The sequence below is a fragment of the Protobothrops mucrosquamatus genome, unplaced genomic scaffold (assembly GCF_001527695.2).
Source record: "Protobothrops mucrosquamatus isolate PMUCROS unplaced genomic scaffold, P.Mucros_1.0 scaffold7, whole genome shotgun sequence".
Lineage (NCBI taxonomy): Eukaryota > Metazoa > Chordata > Lepidosauria > Squamata > Viperidae > Protobothrops > Protobothrops mucrosquamatus.
In genome coordinates, this window is record NW_015386394.1 from 509,488 (window position 1) to 531,912 (window position 22,425).

Genomic DNA, 22,425 nt, shown 5'->3' on the forward strand with positions numbered 1-22,425 from the left:
TTTACTTTACTTTTTTGAAGTATGATAAGCCAAAAGTCTATTTATTCATGTTCTGAAAAAAAATGCAGACATTTCTTGAGGCAATACTTGTCTTTAACAAACAAAGTGGGCAAATATTTTATTACTATAATTATTAACAAGTGTTTTTCTTTTGACCTTCCCATGGGTACAGGATAAAGTGGGTGTTGATTGCCTTGAGATCTAGGACGATATACTATAAAAGTTCCACCTGTCCATGTGTTCTTCCTACCTTCTCCACTCTAGCCCCAAAACAATTTGGAAACATGAAGTGGGTAATATTCATTTCTTTGGTATGCTTGGTAAGCTTTGCTGAATTGAAAAATTTACCCAGAAGATATCGGGATGTTGGTATGTTTTCTTCTTCTTACTCTCCTTTTTTAAAAGTCAGTTTTTATGTCTTCATTTGATTGCTCAGATATTGAGTTCATACTGCTATTTTAGAAACACGAAAGAAAGGCTTAGTCCCCAGGGAATTATATGATCCTTCAATAGAATTTTTCAGAGTATCTCCTAGTTTCTCTTCAAACTGTATACATCTTTTATATTTTCAACTAGATTTTTATCCAAGAATTTTCCAGTGAATTATGTATGTTTTATTATTATTGTCTATAAAAATATTGATAATGTTTGGTGGTTATGGTTAGCAATATTTGGAGGGCAAGAAATTACCCACAATAATACCAAAATGGTATTTATGTGTCTGCTGATCTTCCATGCTTAAATATTTTGCATGGCCCAAATCATAGCATTCTCTATTCCTGAAATCTCTTGCAATGAAGTATAATATTGTAAATATTTACTGGATATTACTAAGATTACTAAGTAGAATCTTGTTGACCTCAGCAGATTTCAAAATGCTAAGCAGGCTCATATCAAGTTAGTAGTGGGCTATTAAGAAATATCAGACAGAAGGCATCTAAACAACTTGTGACAAGAAATGGTAAAACCAATTTGTTTTATTGCCAAGAAGACCACATAAGATGTCTTCAGATAGCTCCTGGGAATTGCATTACATGTATTATTCTATTTTATTTCATTACAAGATAAATGAAAATTTAAAACACAGTTATTTTGTAATTATTTTATTTATATTATTGGTCAGATCTGCAAAATTATTAGAGTACATTCTGACAATGACAGGGTCTCTTCAATCTTTGCAATCTTTGAAATAATTTACTAATAGTGACTTTTTTACTAGTGAGTAAAATTTGTTCACTACCTCTTTATAGAAGACCATCCCTGGACTATCAATCTTGCCTCTCAAGTATCGGTTAATGATTTTGCTGCCATGTAAGTATTCCAGAAAATTGTGCTATAAATTGCACATCTAAATAATAAAACAGTGATTAAAAATCATAGTACAGAAATGGGTTGCAATAAAAAAAGTATAAAACCACCATAAAATGGCTATTCTTCGGCCCATAAAAAGAAATAAAAATCTTCATGATTCAGTATTTTTGTTGATATGTCTAATTTTATGTCTAGTTGAAAAGGCAGACCAGCTATAAATCTCATATCTCAGGATTTATTAGATTCTTATTTTCACCTTCAGAAGGGAGAATGTCTCTCTTGCTCTAATCATTTCTTTCCTAATGCTATAGAATCCTGAGCATGAAACTCTCAAGGTCAGAACAGGATGAACTTAGAGTCCAGGCACTTCCCAGAGCTTTTCTACATTCTCCACTGCTTGTAAAATATGTCCTCAATAAAAGAGAATATTTGTAGCTCAGGCTGAACTGTGGAGTCCTTGGTGCTCCAATAATGTTATCTAATTGGATAATAAAATTTCTGCAATCAAACAACCAGGCTCGGAGCGCACCAAAGAATCTACTCTAGAATATATTGCTATTCACAGACTGTTTTCTTAATCACTTGTGCTTTTTTCCAGTACCTTAGTCTTATTCACTCAAAGTGTACCAAATGCTACACTTGAAGAAGTGAAAAAACTGTCAGCAGATATTATAGCACTTCACCAGAAATGTGTTGCTAATGAACATTCAGACCCAGAATGTACAAAGCCTTTGGTAAGTGTTTGGAGTATATATAGACATATAGATTAACTAAGTACTTACAGATCCTAAATGAGTCAGTTACCAGAATCAAAAGTTTATTCTTCAAAGCTTTGGGGGCTGGAGGTGGAGCCCATCATCAGTTCTTACAGTTCTGTTCAGCTAGAGTTTTTGGCATATGTTTAATGGTAAAATAAGTATACTAGCTCCATTCCTAAGAAATCAATTCCCCTCCAAATCAAAATCCTTAGCATTTCTGTCCTTCAAGATTCCAACCAGGCTGTAATATCTGGCCTGCCATGCTAATGATATCTCCCCAAATTGCTTACTCCTGCTCTAAGCTACATTTTATTAACTGGGCTATTAGACACATTACAGCTGGCAGGATCATACACTTACCAAAAATCAAATAAACTTAACACAATGTATGAACCAAATTATCATTTCTGAAGTCCATTAGAATACCCCCTTTTGCTAGAAAGCCTATGCAAACTTACTCAACAAAGACTCAGAGCATCTTATTTCTGAATCAGTATGCTGTAGCCTTTAACTCAATATTTCCCAACTTGGAAACTCTGAGATCCAAAGACTTCAACTTTTAGAATTCCCCAGCTAGCATGGCCACTGCTGGCAATTCAGAATATTAGTCCTTATCTCTGGAAATTCCTAATGCTGTGAAGAATTTCAAGAAAATACCATTATAAAGACAAAAAACACTTCCAAAGCATATGAAACCCATTAATCTGATTTTTAATATAGCTTGTTAGAATCTTTCAAGATTTTGAGATACAAAGCTAAATGAAGGAATAATTTTTGTGTGATATGGAACTCAGTACTCTCTCTCTCTCTCTCTCTCTCTCTCTCTCTCTCTCTCTCTCTCTCTCTCTCTCTCACACACACACACACACACACACACACACACACACACACACAAACTCCCTGTTTGATAAAAAGAACTATAACTTAGCTTATAGTCCTTTTCTAACAACCAGTCTAGCAAAATAGTTTATAAATGAAAGGTAAACATGAACAGTAAGGAGTTTAAAACAGTAAATTTAGTAATCTGAAGTACTTTATCATATATATTTATATATGTGTATACATATATATATATACATACACACACTGGACTATATTACTTGATTAGCCCTGTGAATCAATGAAAAATGGGAAGAAACACACTGCTTAACTTTTTTCCTCTCATTTCTCATTCTCCTGATTTCTTTTTTTTTGGGGGGGGGACAAGTATACAGGTATACAAGCAGAAAACATCTGATCTTCTATATTTGGATCTGGATCCCAATCTCATATCATCTGAGTTAAACAAAAATTAATGGAATATGGATCTAATGTCTCATTTTCCCCAAAACCCATATCATTTGACATGAATATTATTTATATAAATCACTGCTAAGTAATGCTTATATAAGAGACATTTTTTTTTTTGTTCTACAGGGTATAGTTTTTCTGGATGTACTCTGCCATGATGAAGAGTTTTCCAAGAAATATGGAATTAATGACTGTTGTGCTAAGGCTGATCCAGAAAGAAATGAATGTATTTTGTTCCATAAAATTTCATCAATAGGAAGTGTTGGTTCCTTTGTTCATCCAACTGCAGAACAAGCTTGCGAAGCATATCACAATGACCAAAATGCTGTTGCAACCCAGTAAGTCAATTGGCTGAAGGTTGTAGCTTAGAATCATTAAATCTTGATTAAGTGAATGACACTAATATAAAATTACACATGCTGCTTCTTAATTTCATTTATCAAATGCAAACAATACATAATCTTTATCAACTGTTTCTAACAGGATATTCCTGCTTATGATTTCATTCAATTATCCTTCACTTCTTCCAGGAAGTCTCATTCTATAACATTCCAACAGCACCCATCTGTTGATGCAGTGCAGGGCAGTTAGATAATTTTGGAAATGTAAAATGTAAATCATGTAAGAAAAGAATTATGTTAGATAATCTGTTAGTCTGTTATTCTGTTCTGTTAACCATGTTAAACACAGTATTAAAGTGAAAACAAGAACATATGCATATATATGTATCTGCTCAATAATAACAGCATATATTTTTTTTTTAAAAAAAGATGCTGCAATGCAAGCATAATCCTCCTGTGATCTCAGGCATAACCTTATTATTTCAGGTCTTGTTACTATTCTGCCCATCATCAGTATTGGATATCAACTTTGAAATTTATTCTCATTAGACTATTAGAGAACTGTGGTTTTGGCTAACTTTAAAAACAGTTCATCTGCCTTATTTTTTATGTAACATAAATACCATTTCATCAGATTCTAAAGGACACAGATATAGACTTTGGATATGAGTATATGAGTTGAATAAAAGTATGCTTGTGATTGATCAAACTTCTCTGATCAAAATCCAGTGAGAACTGCATCTAAAATACATGCTACTGAAATTTAAGGACAAGGAGTGATAAATTTAAGAAAAGGAAACTTTGAGAATAATTATTTTTTTTAAAAAAAAAAATCCTTGATCTGTATTATCCTACACTCAAATTTATTACTAGACAAAAAGTTAGGTTAGATCTATTTTATTAAAATAAATTTTATTGTATTAAAACCAATGGATTTTAAGCATGCTGTATATATATTTTTGATCATCTGTGGATTTAATATATTTTTCTCCCTTTCTAGTCCTTTTCTGCAATTCTTCCTAAACATTTCCTTTTCCACTGAAAATAATTTCAGGTTAAGAAATGAAAGAGTTCTTTGGTGATGAAAACAAAACAAAACATTTTTCTCTCTTTCTCTCTCTCTTTTCTGCAAACACACACACATGTTTTGTTTTTCATAGATATACTTATGAGATCGCCAGAAGATATCCTAAAGCACTAACTGTTGTACTTCTTGACACATCTAAAAACTATAAAAATATCTTGGAAACTTGCTGTGCAGCAGCTGATAAAGATGTCTGCATTCATAAAAAGGTATTTCACTTTGCATCTTGAAATTTTGTAGAAATAAGTTGTAGCATCTATTAATACTGATACTATATTTACATTATTTTCCCATAGTCATTTCACTTTTATTTGCAGGTCTTTTTTCATGATTTTCTCTAGTTCTTTCTTTTCTATCCTGCCGCCTGTCATCTGCATTATTGAGACATATTTGTCTTTCTTTTCAATGATTATTAAATCTGAGCTTTTTGGCAGGTGCCTATCTAATTTTAAATTCCTATAGCAATTTAGTTTCTTCAAGTTCTGTTACTTTATTTATTTTATGGGCCTGCTAGTTCTTGCTTGAGGCTAATGATATTTCTTCTAATGCATCATTTTTCTACTTTGTAATATCATAGCTTGGAATCAGTCTGTGCAATCTTATTGCAACAGTAATTAGGTGGTCCACAATTTCTTCAGCTTCTTTGCAGAGATGACATTTGTTATCTGTTGCTCTCTTTTCAATTCTGACTTGTGTACAAATGTATGAGTTCATTCTAAAGGCTTGATTTTGTGCACCAACATGAATCCCCCTATCTTTTCAATTTTCCTGCATCTAGTCATAGCCAAGTAAGTATATGCTTTGCCTACTATTCTTATAATATACTGGAAATGTTATATTTTCCTTCATTATGTCTCTTTTCTATTCTTCATTTGGTCTTTTTTTTTTTTTTTTTTTTTTTTTTTTTTTTTTTTTTTTTTTTTTTTTTTTTTTTTTTTTTTTTTTTTTTTTTTTTTTTTTTTTTTTTTTTTTTTTTTTTTTTTTTTTTTTTTTTTTTTTTTTTTTTTTTTTTTTTTTTTTTTTTTTTTTTTTTGTAAGCCAGTTCTGTCTTTTCAGTACTCAGTAACCCATCCTGGTATAATAGGTTCAGTGTTTCATATTCACTGCCTTCAGATATTCTTCTAATGCCCTTTTTTATTCTTCAACCATCTGATGTATTGGCAACATTCCATGCACATCTATTTTCTTTGGTAAGTAGAATCTGTCAACTTCACTGTGAGGATGAAATGATGATTCATTGTCATTATTTTTCTGGTCTTTCTATCCAGGACTTCTTGTCCTGCTTGAGTCCAGGCCACTATTCCAGCTGTGTATCTAATGTCTGGAATTGCCCAGGTATTAATTGCCTTGATGGTACAGGTAGTCTTCAACTTATGTCCACAACTGACCCCAGAATTTCTGTTGCTAAATGACACAATTGTTAAGGGAGCCTTTCCCCTTTTTATGATCTTTCTTGACACAGTTGTTAAGTGAATCACTTCAGTTATTAAGTTACTAACATAGTTGTTAAGTGAATCTGGTTTTTGCACTGACTTTTTTTGTCAGAAAGTTGTGAACTGTGATCACATGATCCCAGGACACTGCAATTGTTATAAATATGAATCAATTGCCAAGCATCTGATTATTTTTTTTTACAAATTTTATTGAATGTACAATTTAAAAACAAAAATGGACATACTTCAACTTCCCTGACTTCAACAGTGCGGTTAGTATTACCTTAGTTAGTATTACAGAAAGAAAAACAGGAACTTAAAATATATTCTTTAACAGGACAAAGTATAAAAAACTGTGCGTGCAACATCTGTAAAATTTTTGCTAAACCATCTTATAAGAAGTCCTTATGATATCAACTAGTCAATTGATAATCGCCTCAGCGATCCTCCTTATCTCTAACCAATCGTACAAATTTTTCCAAATTTCATAATACTCTGTTTCAGTTTTATTTTTAATCTCTAGAGTTAACCTGTCCATTTCGGCGCAGGATAAAATTTTATTTATTATTTCTTCCTCAGTGGGGGTTTCCTTTCCTTTCCATTTTTTGAGCGTATGCCAATCTTGCTGCGGTTAAAGTATGCATAGTAAGTAAAAAGATGCCAAGCATCTGAATTTTGATCACATGACCTTGGGATTCTGCAATGGTCGTAAGTATGAAAAACAGTCATAAGTCACTGTTTTAGTGCTGTTGTAACTTCAAACAGTCACTAAATGAACAGATGTAAGTCAAAGACTACCTGTATTTACTCCACTAAATTTGTACTTTAAGATAATAATAATAATAATAATAATAATAATAATAATAATAATAATAATAATAATAATAATAATAATAATAATAATAATCATCATCATCATCATCATCTTAATAAAGTTGGAAGGGACCTTGGAGGTCATCTAGTCCAACCCTCTGCTCAGGCAGGAAACCCTACACCATTTCAGACAGATGGCACAGGTCAGAGAAGAATTTTTGAAGGTCACAACCTCGTAAGTGGCGAAGACCTCCGTCCAACAAGGTAACCAATTAACAAGATTGACAGTCCTTCAAAGAGGAATCAAGATCCAACGAAGAGAGGAACTAATCAAAGGTAGACAACGAAGAACAGGACGGGAGTCCGCGAAACCTCTTATCGAACTGAGGGAGAAGTTTGTGGCAGCCCCTGAAATATTGGAATACTGCTATCATGTCCCCCCTTGTCCTTCTCTTCATTAAACTAGACATACCCAATTCCAGCAACCGTTCCTCATATGTTTTAGCCTCCAGTTCCCTAATCATCTTTGTTGTTCTTCTCTGTACTCTTTCTAGAGTCTCAACATATTTTTTACATCGTGGTGACCAAAACTGGATGCAGTATTCCAAGTATGGCCTTACCAAGGCATTGTAAAGTGGTATTAATACTTCACGTGATCTTGATTCTATCCCTCTGTTAATGCAGCCCAACACTGAGTTGGCTTTTTTGGCAGCTGCAGCACACTGCTGGCTCATATTTAAGTGATTGTCCACTAGGACTCTGAGATCCCTCTCACAGTTACTACTATTGAGCAAGGTACCCCCTATACTATACCTGTACATTTGGTTTTTCTTGCCTAAATGTAGAACCTTACTTTTTTCACCATTGAATTCCATTTTGTTAGATAGCGCCCAGTGTTCGAGTCTGTCCAGGTCCTCCTGTATCTTAAGCCTGTCTTCTGGAGTGTTGGCTATTCCTGCCAGCTTGGTGTCATCCACAAATTTGATGATTTCCCCATCTATCCCCTCGTCCAAATCGTTGATGAAGATGTTGAAGAGCACTGGGCCTAGAACAGAGCACTTGGGCACCCCACTACACACTTTCCTCCATGTAAATGCAGTTTCATTGAGGACCACATGCTGAGTATGGCCGGTCAAGCAACTATGGATCCATCTGGTGGTGATGCTGTCTAACCCGCATTTTTCTATCTTATCGAGTAGTAGGTTGTGATCTACTTTATCAAATGCCTTACTGAAGTCCAAGTAAATTATATCCACAGCATTCCTCTTCTTCTTCACTCTCTTGATGTATCCACTTCTAATCTTTTTCTTGAGTTCAGTGTACTTGATATTGTCAGCCTGAAAAATGCCAGGTGTTTGTAATGATCATCTTCATCTATTCATTTGATCACAGACTCTTGATGCTATTTTCATAGGGTATCTTGAGTTCAGTGTTCATTATTTTTCCCCATTTGATGTTGAGCATGGCTCATTAGTCCAGTCCAAACTCCATTACAATATCTTGGCTATATATATTGACAGTGTTGAGGGAAATTCTATTTCAGATAATATTTTTGCATACATCTACAAATCATCTATGCAGAGGAGGTGGATAACCTGGTAGATGCTTTGGATGTTTGATAGCCACCACCTGAGTTATTCAGTATTGTTGACAGAGAAATCAGTGCAAAGAGAAACAATAGTAGTGAAATTGAGTCTGCTTGAAAGATTCCTCTCTTGATATTTACTTCTCCCAATCTACCACCATTGACCTATGATCATGTCTTCCATTGTGCCATCAATCTTTGCACAAACCTCTGATGTTTCTACTGACTGATTATTGCTAAACATTTGGTTAACCAATCAGTGGAGGGAGTCCATTCTACATTCAAGTGGGTTCCTTCTATTGCAGTTTTCCAAAATCATCTTGTTAATTAGGAGTTGCTCTTTTGCTCTTCTCCTCTTTGGACAGTTTCCTTTCTCCTGAGGTGCTAAGAGCTTGAATGGTCCTTGATGCTCTTCAAGCTTCATTGTTTTCTTGCAGATTGTAGTATAATCAGTGCTAACAAAGTTACCTAGCTGAGTAATGAAATGTCTGCAAGAAAACCACCACACTCAACCAAAGATCCCTCATTTCAATGCTGAGCTACAAATATTCTCCTTTATTGGCAAAGAACATTTTTTTACTAGATGCTGTTGGACTGCATCAGCTACCATGCCAGTTAGCAATCTGAAAGTTTTGATTTGTTGCACAGTCAGCCAGATGTTCAGACTGGAGTTGGCATTTTTATCTACCTATTAAGCTTTTTCTCAAGAACCTGGGGTATACAATGTGGATGTTTGATAGTGTTAGAGATATTGTTGCAAGATGTAATCTGTTCTGAGTAAGGCTGTCTTTTGCAATTGAATGATGGAGAATTTGTCAAAGTTGATGGTGTTGCTCTAGTTGTTTGGAATTATAAGCAAGATGCATGCAACTTGGTGCAACCTTTACATTCTTTTGCTATAGTCATTATATTTCTATTTGTTGCTATTATTACTCTTTTCTTATCTCTCTTTTCCAATCTATTTATTGTACTGGACTGAATAAAAATGTTTTCTTTTTCTTTCTTTCTTCTTTTTCTTTTTTGATTTGTAACAGGCAACAGAAGCCAAAAAGAAATTCAGGGAAATAATTGATGAACATGAGAATACTTGTTTTAATCTGGAGAAATATGGAAAGGAAAAATTACATACATTGTAAGTCTGGTTTATTTGGGATGTGGTAGGGAATGAATTCCTAGAAATACACATCAAATATGATTAAATTATACACCGTTGACCTTTGGGGCCATCTTGAGTATATGTCAATAGGTTTCATGAGGCAATATGTTTTCTCTATCCAAATAATCAGTTTAATAATGTGTGGCCCAGAGGGGAGAGCAGCTTCCAAATTACTGCATGTGCACGAGCATGCATGCATGCAAATGGGGCCATGCCCACTGGTGAAGTACTAGCAGCCATGTTCATGCATGCAGCATGCACTGGCACCATGTGTATGTGTGAATGATTGCGCACCCCCGTGGCGGCTAATGCATGTTCACACATGTGCAAATGGGCCACACATATGCATGCCCACACTAGCAGCCCATTCACGCATGCACAAATGGGGCATGCATGACCCCATGCTAGTGTTCTCATTTGTGCCCACATGCATGAATAAACAGGGTCATGGACACTAGCATGAGTGGGGGGAATGTGCACGCCCTGGCCAGCCATTTCTGTGGCCCGCTGGCCCAGAGCTCATAGCCCATAGGTTGGGGACCCCTGGATTAAGGGTAATTTTTTTATATAATTATTCAGGTTTTTATAATTTTTCAGGTTTTATTTACCCAGAGACTCAAGTCATGTCAAAATAATATGAATAACATAGTCTGGGGGCAACCATTCTGTGTTTTGACCATTTGAGAATGACTTATACTTGTTTAATAGATTAATGCTTTGCTATAATCAGCCCTTTTAGGTAGTGCTGACTAGAAGCACAAACTTGCAACTTATAAATGCTATCTTCGAATAACAGAATCTTACAAGTCTGAAAGGACTTCTCCACTCATTTATTTTTACTTTCAGGGAAACTGCAGATAACACCTTCTGAGCTGCTTCATAGTCCCCTTTTCTTTCTGTGGGCTGAGAGAGTTAGCAGATAACTACTTTTAGGGCTTTAAAAGATTTAATGATTATTCTGTTAATTTTTCGGTCAATGCATTTTTAATACAATTGATCTAAGGACAGATATTCTTCAATTTCCAGTATTTTTCAATAGAACAATTACCAATTGGACTAAGTGCTAACTACTACTTACAACCCTTGTACCTGATGTGATCTCCCAGACAAACACTAAACAGCTTGAACTCTATGTAGTTTTTTGACATCAGCAAAGGTCAAATAGTACTATCACTGGTTGTGACACACTATCTTTTATGTTTACTAAAGTGACTGTTTTTTGAATATGTGAAACAAGATTCCTATTGTTGTTAAATACTGATGGTATGCCAAAAATCTTTTCCATAATTCTTTGTTTTTGTTTTTGTTTTTATTTTAAATACATTCATGATCCTTGAGAATTTATTTTCAGATTTTTCTTATGGCTCTTTTTAGCTTACTTGCTTTTCTACTGGCAAAGGAGAGGATTCTGCTCAGAGTTCAAAAACATCCTCCAAGACAATATGGTTATTTATTTTTCTTATTTTGGAAAACTTCCCATGGGAAGAATTCCAAAAAAATCTCTTCCCTGGAAATTAAATTCCCTGATGCATGGGGAGCTATGCTGGAGCAATTATTGTTCAGTGAAAGAAAAATAGTTGTATCTGTACCAGTGCAATAAAAGAAACCTAAAGCCCCAAATATGATTGCAAAATAAATTAAAATTATGCAATTATGGGGATGGTCAGATTTTAAATGGAAGAGTATATGATTATATGGCATTGCAATTGCTTGTGGAACATGGTAGAAATTATTAGAATCTGCTTTGAAATAATCATAATGCTTTCCTTTGCTTTTCTGTCTAGGAAATTTATTGAGACACATGAGAAGTTCATCAATGCTAATCAGGAAACTATATCCCATATTGCTAATGATGTTGTGCACATCTATGAAGAACTCTGTAAGGGGGATTCCCTGGAGGCTTTACTTGACAGAGTAAGATGTATTCATGTCTGCTGCTTCAAGCCTAGGCTATATAGATATAAGCCTAGAAAAAGGCTCTTTTTGTTTGCCTATTTGACTTTATTAAGCTGTTTTCTTTCTTTCTTTCTTTCTTTTTTACTATGCTTTCAAAGCACTCAACCATGCTTTTGAGCAGATAAGATATTTGCTCAATGAACTTTTATTGTATATACTGTAGAAGTCAATGGGTAGCTTCTTAAATGCTCTGTCTCAACTCCAAGGATTTGCTTTGTTTTATTTTTTTACTTGGTCTTTTTTTTTTCTAGAACTACCTTTTGAAATTTTCAAATTTCTCCAGTGATTTTTTTTCAAACCAAATCTTCTAATTACTTGAAAATGGAGTTCAACACACATATATACAAACAGATACATTTTGTTATTTTGTTTTCACAACTGAAGATTAATAATACAAATAGATAATAGATAATATGCAGACCCAGGTTCTGGTTCTCCTCAGGCACTGAAGCTCGCTAGCTGATCTTGGGCAAGTCAATTTCTCAATCCCAAACCATCATGGTAAAACTCTTTCTTTAATCAGATTTTTTTGTTTTGTGAAGTAGGCCAGCACAATGCAAATAAGCAAGTCTATAACCAAGCAAGAAGAAAAAGGAGGAGGAACAGGAAAACAAGTAGGAGATAGCTGTGAGACCAGTTTATACTACTGAAGAGGGCAGCAACTTCAGTGGGTTAGGTGATGATATAAAATGGCCGAGTTTATTTAGATTTATGTAGTTCTATTTTTTTTAAAAAAAACTTTGACCACTTTGATGGACTTTGATGGACAGCTATGTAAAATTACCAAAGACATAAACAAACAAATATGAAGCATATTAATACTGACATCTTAAAAACAGAGAAATAATCTGGCAAACTACATGATCCTCTGTATGTAACTGACATATAGAATTTTAAGGAATTAACTCAAATCCTACTTTCACGCATCCCTCTAAATGTTTTTACCTAATCACTTTTTCTAGAAACATCAGCACAATACCTCTGTCTTCACTTCAGTTTCCTAGAATGACAGAAGAGAAAAACTAGTGATTCCCTGCAGGATTAAACACTTGCAAAGAAAAATAAATAAACATTGTACATCTGTGTGGGAAAAGGCTGTTTTAAGAATTATGTGGCATTCTCAAAAAATTGAAATAGATGATATCTGATGTATTGTGTGGTTCCACAGATTTATTAACTTACCGGTACATCAAAGCAAGATCTTTTAAGACTTATGTGTTCACTATTATTAATTTTATTTGGAAAGAATTCTTGAAAAGTTTTGCAAAAGTCTATAGCTCCTCCAATTATAACCAGCCTATTTCCAAAGGCTCAAGCTCTCTCTTTTCTTATAGGCATCCCTGTCAAAATATGTCTGTGCGCACAAAAATGATATATCTCCTAACCTTGAATCTTGCTGTGGAAAGCCTCTGGTGGAAAGACCAAACTGCCTTAGTAATATGGAAAATGATGCAAGGTCTCCTGGTCTGCCCCCACCATTGAGAGAAATCTTAAAGGAGACAGAAGCATGTAAATTGTATGCTGAACAAGGAGATGGACACAAGGAAAGGTATAGCTAGTAGGGCTAGACTGTATAAAATAATACAAGAACAAGTCTTGTGGTCTGAATATATGGAACAATTCCTACTCTAACTTCAGATACAATAAGGCAATGGGTATTGGAATAGAGCATTGGCTGTTTTCCCTTAAGTATTATTTCTAAACCTTAAAGCAGTGGCCATGAACTTCTCTGGCTTTGTAGACCAGCAGGGGGAGGGGAAGAGGGGATGGATCTGCTGCTCACACAAATGAACCTTCGCACATGTGCATGCTTGCACACTGCTTGTGCAAGTGGAGCTGCCCACGTGTAGGTGTGCTTGCCTACCGCTTTCACGGCCTGGTTCTAAACAGCTGTCGGCCTGATATTGGACCAGTGGCCTGGGGGTTGAGAACCCCTGCCTTAAGGAGTTTCTTCTCAAAGAAGATAAAATTATTTTTATCTTATAACTTTATCTTTCTTCTAAATTAGTTTGTTCAGTAAGATTTAACTGCATTGCCAGCATGGAAACAAGATTCAGTTGCTAGTCCAGTTGAGTTTTGTTCATTCAGTGGAGAAAATATTATTATCCTTTGTTTCAAGTGGTAAAATGTTCAGGGAGAACACAAAAGTAAGATGGCCTAGAGATAAGACATTGGAATTAAAAAGTTAATGAATCTCTCTAATCTAAGACAGGAATAAGAGGCAAAAAGAAAAGAAGCAGAATTAGTAGTTAAGTAGCAAAATGATCTGGCAAACTAACCTGAGAGAGAGAACCATGGATTCATAAGTGATCTTGGAAAAGATATACATTTAGGTTAATCCAAAGTATTATTTCCAACTGATATCAAAAGAAATGAGTCATGCTATAACATACAACTGACATACAACTCTTTCCTTTTTGCACCATAATTTTAAATGGTTGATCCAGAAGAACATCTGCAATGTCTAGAATTGTATAATGACAATATTTTACAAAGATTACTGAAATAGTACATTTGAAGAACATGGAATATATTGTCTCCTTTCTTATTTTTATCCCATTTTTCACCTGTTTTAGCTTCCTCTTTATTTTAACAAGAAATCATCCTGAACTTTCTAAACTGCTTGATCTGGAAATTTGGAATAAATATAAACTATTGCTGGAAAAATGCTGCAAATTAGAAGACCACGTACAGTGTTTGCATACAGGGGTGAGTTCCTTTCTCTCTCTGCAGGGCACTTCCTGTTGATTCCCTGCCCACTCCTGCTCAAACCTTCCCATCCCTTTTGAGGCACTATTAATAATTATTCAGAAACTGAAAAACAAATTACCAGTAGAGATGCATTCTTTATTAAAGAATGCATACATAGAATAGAAAATTTCGGTCTTAAGCAATCTGTGTGGCTATTTTTTGTTTGTTTGTTTGTTTGCTGCTTTGTTTTGCTTTGATATGTTTTATTTTCCTTGAAACATAAAGCATTCATTACACCAAAAGTCAGGTTTTAGATTATTATAATGTATATTAAGTGGAGCAGCCCTTGAAGAATATTTGGAATCATAACTGTTGCAAAGTATAATAGTCAGATAGCTTTCTAGTATTTGCTTTTTTGACTATATTACATAGCCTTACATATAACACTAGCACTGGTTTCATATCCAGGCCAAATTTCAGATTTTAGTTATTATAAATACCTAAATATCACTTCTTTGTATTTAAAATAAACTATCTTTTTATGTTAATTTAGAAGATGCTGTAATACATCTAATCTACAAAATAGGTTCAGATCATAGCGCTATGGCAGTGCTCTATACAAAGGCAGTACAGTTGTTGGCACTATTTAATTAATATAAATGGCTTTGGGGGCCCTTCTTCAGAATGGAATGAGGCATAAAGACATTTGTATGAAGTGAATCATTGAGTACAGACTTACTCAACAGTTATGATGACCAAGGCAGGTTTCTAAAGATTTTTGAATTTTGAATAGAGGTGGCAGGAAAACAAATGTGGAAAGAAAACACTGTGGAAATAAAAATCCTAGATCTGAAAGGGATACATGACATCAACCAGATTAGAAGATACCGTTTGTTTGTTCCTTCCTTTATAGTCATAATATTTGCATACTTAATCATTACAGCAGACTTGTTTTTAACAAATCATGATCTTCGCCATTCTTTTCCATTCACATTTGTCTCTAACATGGGTTAAATCCAAAGTTGCCAATTCCAGAGTAAGAGCTGTCTCCTCCAGAGTAAAAATTATTTATATTTCTCTGGCTTTTTCCCAGCATTATTTATGTTGCTTCTTCCTAGGTCTGTTCATTGTTATTGCAGATATTTTTTAAAAACAATATTTTCTTTCAGGAAGAACAACTTAAATTATATATTACTAAGATTACAGATGTTGTGAAGACTAATTGTGATAATTATAAAGAAATAGGAGGGTACTACTTCCAAAATGTGTAAGTTTTTCTTTGAATGATTCATTTGCAAATGTTCAAAAAGCCGAACCTTGTGTGGATGCAGAATTGTCTATTTTCAAGGGGATGAAAGAAAATATTATTCCACTAAATGTCTTGAAGTTCTCCTGCACCTGTACAGATTTTCAATCTTTTTTTAGAACAATATTCAGGAAAGTAATTTATAAATGTTTTGTAGCCTATGAATAAAGGAGAGGATTCAATTGTAACTACAAATATATTTTAATAGTATTAAAATGCTGAAATAGTAAAGTTTCCTAGGTATACAAGGATTTTAAGGTGCACCAAAGGAGTAAAATGCCAAAATGCTTTGTCCACAAGTTTAAACCATTTAAATCAACATAAAAGTTACTATTTACTCAGGTGCTTCTCTGATGTCTCAAACAGAAGGCAAGAGCTGAGATGTGTTTGCATAGTCAAGATTTTTAGATTTTTGTAGAAAGAGAAAGATCGTTTGAATTTTACTAAAACCCTGGAAATTAACCTTCAGCTTTAGGAAAGCAATTCTTTTTCCCCCTAGCATCCTTTAGTGCTTTTACAAACCTGCCTTAATCAACAGCACACACTTATACATAGTGTCTGTTGGCCTTTTCTTGCAGATATTTGATAAAGTATACCAGAATTATACCACAGGCTCCAACTTCAAATCTAATCGAGATCACCAAAAGAGTGGCAAAGGTTGCTGTGAAATGCTGTAATTTAGATAGTAATCACCAAGTCTCATGTGCTTTAGAAAATGTGAGTATTGTTTCCGCCATATATTCTGGTCTTTTGCTTTCTATTCCATTTCCTCCTTTAGCAACACATCACAACAAAAAGCCTTTAGATGTTCTCAGTGGAAGGAAGGGCTGTGTGGGCTTCCAAAGCTATGTTCTTCCCCTGGGCCAATATTCTCAGCATTCTATCTGCAAGTGAACTCAGGCACAAAGCAGAGTCTTCCACAAACATCTCAGCAAGCAACAAAAGTTCTATTAAAGGCTCTAAAACTGAACTGAGAGCAGAAAAAAAATCTAAACAACTAAGGGATTATTAGTTCTTAGATGTCTATGACAGTAATCTAATCCTTAGATAATCAGAACATATTTACACCTCTGTTGTTCCTAATTTTTCCTCATTTATAGAGCTGTATATGTTCCCTTGATGATCATAACTCTGTAAATTCTGGGGAATCTTATATTTCAGTAAATAATTTAAATATTTTCATTTGCAATGCATACTAAAATATGCTTTTCTAAAATAATACTCCATTACATGCTTTTCTGATGTATCTTTTTGAAACATATATCTTTCAAATTAGTTAATACAGTGTTCCTGACTAAGAGGGTACCATCCATTTTGTTTTAACTCAAAAACCCATTTTCAAAATATTTTTATATCCTTATTAGAAACTGTGTATTCTCAGTGGAAAAATATTAGCTTTCAAAGGCAAAATTATGATTTTGTCTTTTTTATATTTCATTTATGAATAAAAGTTATAAATTTATAAATCGGAAACCTTAAAATCTCCAGCTACCAAAAAACAAGCCATCAGATAAAACAATTCTGTAAAGCAATTTACTGAGTCAACTCAGTAGATGCAACTTTGTTTCCTGTTACTTTCTTGGGATGGATGGAGACCAATGGAGAGAAAGACAGGTAAACAGACAGACAGAATCAGCAGTTATCTATGGCACATCTCAATGAAGTTTTTGCTCTAAGAAGGAAGGAGAGTGATTTTGAACATTCAGTGAAAAAAGCTATTAATTTAGCAAGTCTTCCATTTGACCTACCTTTCATGCAACCTTTTTAGCATCAAATAAAGCATAAATCTTGAAACGTTATGTGCTTAGCATTCATCTTACAATAATCGTATCAGGTAACTGAAGAACTTCATGGGATATTTTTTCCTCTCTCCTCTCAGACAGATAAAGTGATAGGATCTGTATGTAGATATCACAAAGAACATTTCATAAACAAACAACTTTGCCATTGCTGTGATTCCTCCTTTATCAGTCGTTGGGAGTGTATCAGTAACTTAGGACCAGATCCATCGTATGTCCCTCCTCCATTCAGACCTAAAGTACTGGATGCTCCTGAAAATTTGTGCTCACCCAATGAAGAAACTGTGCAGGAAAGTAAACAATGGTAAGAAAACAAAGTCCTTTTAATCTGATGTCCTGTTACAAGTTTTACATCAAGCAAGCCATGATATGTCATACCTCTGAGTGAATTCTATTGTATTCTAGGCATCATTTTATTTAGATATCTCCCATATCAGTCTCCTTTCTTAGGACAACTGCCTTCTCAAAATGTCTTTGGTGATTTATCTTGAAGCATTTGTTTTCAGCCTTTTTCCTCTCTTCTTTCTAGTTTTACCCCTGGGAGTTTGCACTAAGAAAGTACATATTAAAAAAAATAATTTTCTATATGCATGAACTTATATATTTCTCATTTTGGGGAACTAGNTGCTTAGCGACTTGATAAAATCCAAACCTAATATCTCAGATGAAATGCTTGCCTCTGCAATTGAAGCTTTCCGTAACCTCCAGGCAGATTGCTGTGCAGCTGAAAACAAAAAGGAATGCTTTGACACAAAGGTATATCTGAAACAGAAAAATGGATGGGGAGAGTTTAAGAAAGTGTTCTTCCTTATTGCTGCCTCAACCAGTCATCCATTTATTATTAAGGACTCTGTGACTATTGTGAGAAAGTGTAGCATATATTATGCTGGTTTATGGGGTAAGAAGACCTTCCTGCCATCTATCTTAGTGTTGATTTTTGAGTAGTTTTAAATTTTAAATTTGTATAATTTTAATATTTAACTATAAATCACAGCTGCAATTAGGCAGGTTCTACTCTCATAATATAAGCAGATATGCATCTCACTGTGAAAGATAATCAGAAATCTAGGCTACAGTCTTCAGAGCCATCTAAAGTTTGATAGTATGATGTAATTTCCCTGTTAGAAGATAATTCTGCAGATCTGCAGCACAAAAAGAAAAACTGAAGTTTTGTCTCTGCTGCAATAAAATTCCCAGCAGCTTCAAGGTAAATGGATTGTGCGTGTGTATTACTACAAAAGGGCTGCAGACCAAAAGACCTACTAGCTTCATCCTTTTCTGTCTCTGTTTTGATAATACCTTGTACAAAGCCACTTTGGACTACTGGTTAAGGCACCAGGCTAGAAACCAGGAAATTGAGTTCTAATCCTGCCTTAAGCATGAAAGCTGACTGTGTGATTTTGGACCACATAAAGTCACACATCTTCACATCTTCTGTATCTTCTTGTAGAATGAGAAACTGACAAATCTAAAAAGCATGTCCCCATGAATATTTTTTTAGGAATGCTCTTAGGAAGAACATAGTTAATTTAGGAGGGCTGTTAGGAGGAACATAGTTAATTTATTCAACTGGATGAAGATTTGTATAATTTACTTTGTTCAGCAAATATATATATTTTGTTCAGAATATATATGTATATATATTCAATTTCAGGGTCAAAAACTGGTTGAAGACATCCAAAATGATCATATAATCCATTAATTTTCTAAGGTAAGCTAATACAGAAATATATTCAACATTTTAACGATTTTACGATGATGATGCTTGAATGGGATAGGAAAATACATATGTATGAATAAACCTGTATCCAGTCATGATATCCCTTAGATTAAGATAACATGACTCCCCAGTCTCTTTAAATATATCCTTCGTGAAAAATCCAAAGTGAATTAATTTATTTTCTATATTCTCAAAATCCTTTTGTTTAAACTAATATTTTCTCTTTGTGTTTGTAACAGACCATAACAAAATGAAATGTTGAATTATCTATTTATCCAGCTGCCATAATTTATGTTGGAACACATAGATTCTTATACAATGTCATGGTTATTTTTAGCTCCATTGCCATTTGCATTGTTGTCTCCAAAATATGTTTCATGTAAAACACTAGCAGTGAGATTATCACTAAAACATATTTCTTCCATAATCTCTCTCTCAAAATTCATTTTCTCACCTTAATTCTTTTTCCTTAATTCTTGAGAACTGAATTTAAATATTCTATATCTATATCTTTGGTACTAGAAATAACAGATTCGTCCTATTGTTTTTTGTAGCTTCCACAATGGAAGAATGCTGGAGATAAAGAATCCAAATGTTCCCAAACATCCTTGATTGCTGCTTTCATGTCAACCTTCTAACGCCAAGGACAACCAATTCTGGTGTAAAAATTACTTCTTATGAAGTAATCTTTAAAATGAAAATGAATAAAGTCTTTAAAAGGAGAGATTGGCTTACAAATTAATGCTAAAAAGATATGCCATTACATGCCTTTGATTATTTGTTTCCATGTATGGATGTGTGTGTATGTGTGTATGTATGTGTTTGTATGTGCCAAAGATAGTATGAAAAAGAGAGAATGAAGAAAATGAAATTCTGGGTGAATTAAGAGGATCCAGTAATTAATACATCAAAAATAAAGTAATATTTTTGCTAATAATTTTACAGAGAACTCCCAGTAGTTTTAGAATGTGGAAATACTTTGCCACGGGCTTTGGATAATTCAGTTATTTGTGTGGTGGAAATCCTTTTAAATGAACAGTCCCAATACCTATTTTTAAAAATGGAAGATAATATATTTGGTGAAAAGTCATCTACATCCTCAAATAACTCTCTCTCTCTCTCTCTCTCTCTCTCTCTCTCTCTCTCTCTCTCTCTCTCTCTCTCTCTCTCTCTCATACACACACACACACTCACACACACAAACACAAACACAGACACACCAAAAAAATCCCTTCTAATATGATTCATGCTTTAATAGTCATGTTTAACTAAGATTGTCATTTTGATATGGAGGAAAACAGAGAAAAATCTTATGTTCCATGTAGTCTCTAAGGTGAAGTAAAGCTACATCTGTAATACCTACATACTCATTACTTTACTTATTTTGGAGGTAAGATAGATGATTAAAAGGTGAAATAAATTGTAAGCAAAATAAACTGGAAACAGGACATTAAAAAACTTTTTTTGCAAATTTTTTTATTGATTTTCTAATTTCACATTTAAATATTTGAAAAGCAACGTGGCGACTGAATTACTCAATTATTCAATAACATACAAATATCTTTAGTACAGATCTCAAACTATTAGATTAAACGTTTCCTCTCTTTTCCCCTTAGTATTTACTGTCTTGTATTTAGATTAATACAATTCTTGAACATTAAAAATCTTTTAATTAAAGTATTGTAAGTTTATACCAAAACCATATTACTATATTACTTACTATATTTTCCCATGGCTTTCTATCCTTATAAGCCAGTCTTATAGTCACAGATCACTTCAAACATTGGCCTTTTGTTATTTAAATATCTAATATCCCCCTCTTTATAATATCTTTTTCAGTTAATCCATCACTATTTTCTCCAGATTTCCCTATCCTTTCCTGTCTGTATTTCTTCAGGAATTTGATTCTGATTGTTTTTTTTTTATATGTCAGCCCTATAAGGTCGACCAATGACATGTAGATCAAAACCTCATTTACTGTAACACCTACAGTAACAGAATCCTGGCTGAATACCAATATTTCCACTATTTTATTACTGAAGGAAATAAATTTAGAAGCTGGATTAGCTAGATACATCTCTGCCTGATATATCTATAAAGGATCAATTTATAACATCTTCTCCCTAGGGTTGATAATTTAATTACAGTATATATATGGGTCAGCATGGCTTTCAAAAAAAGAAAGTCCACTTTTATTGTGGATGTTAAAAAGAAGATTCCTGAAATCCAAGCAAGGAAAGAGATAGTTGAATCTCTTCCTTACACATACTATATTTCTCTCATCACTGCTCAGAAGAACAGTGCTGAAGAGAAATGAAAAGGTAATCTATTTTTGGAGTTTATTGTAAACATTAAACAAAGAAGTGTTATATTCAAAATAGGATTTCTTATATGAGAAGTTACAGAGGTTTCAGGCTGATTTTCTATTTCCCCCACAAACTAAAGCTCTAACCTAGTAATTCCCCTTAAAAAATTATCCAAAGATTCAACCAATTCTGGTTGATTAAGGTAAAACTTAATCTCTTAGATGAAATAAAAGACATACAATTTAATAGATTTTTTTAATATACAATACAGAAGTTAATATCTACTCATATATTTTATAATATGGATTTAGATTATTATCACTTAGCTTTCCATCTATACCTGACACTGCACAATCTATTGTATAAACACCAGCTGAGGCCACTCAGCATAGTGATTTTTACTTGTATTTGTGTGTTTGTTATTTTTTTATCTTTTTCCTGATACTGCAAAATTGTCCAAATACCACAAAGTGCTACTATTCTCCCTAAATTATAGATGTTTTCATGCTCCATGTAGCCAATAGATATGATGTAAAAATAACTTGGCAAGGCCTCACGCTGATGGATCTTCTGACATGGGATAAAGTGCACTTGTTTAGAGAACAAATCAGTCACTACCTATATGATGGAATTTTCCTAAGATTTCAGGGAGTTCTACAATAAAGTCCATAGAGATCTCTTTATTTATTTATTTATTTATTAATTGTATTTATATCCCGCCCTTCTCCTTTCGGACTCAGGGCGGCTGACAAATGATAAAAAGCTAACATATTACACCTAGTTAAAATTTGATTAAAATGAAATATTTGAGAATGTCAAATTTAAAAGTAATTAAAACCCCTATAAAATCCCCTAGGCCAGTCCCGCTTGCTGGAA

General features: G+C 33.8%; 1 protein-coding gene across 1 annotated transcript; it reads left to right on the forward strand.

The window, feature by feature from the left end:
* The first annotated feature begins 284 nt into the window (after positions 1-284).
* Positions 285-19,225, forward strand: LOC107282333 (serum albumin-like). Its single transcript, XM_015810104.1, has 14 exons — positions 285-369; positions 1,251-1,311; positions 1,910-2,045; positions 3,486-3,697; positions 4,861-4,993; positions 9,650-9,747; positions 11,556-11,685; positions 13,062-13,276; positions 14,304-14,436; positions 15,588-15,685; positions 16,303-16,441; positions 17,604-17,827; positions 18,156-18,279; positions 19,178-19,225. Exons 1-14 carry the CDS (start codon positions 285-287, stop codon positions 19,223-19,225), a joined length of 1,836 nt encoding a protein of 611 aa, XP_015665590.1.
* Positions 19,226-22,425: the final 3,200 nt, after the last annotated feature.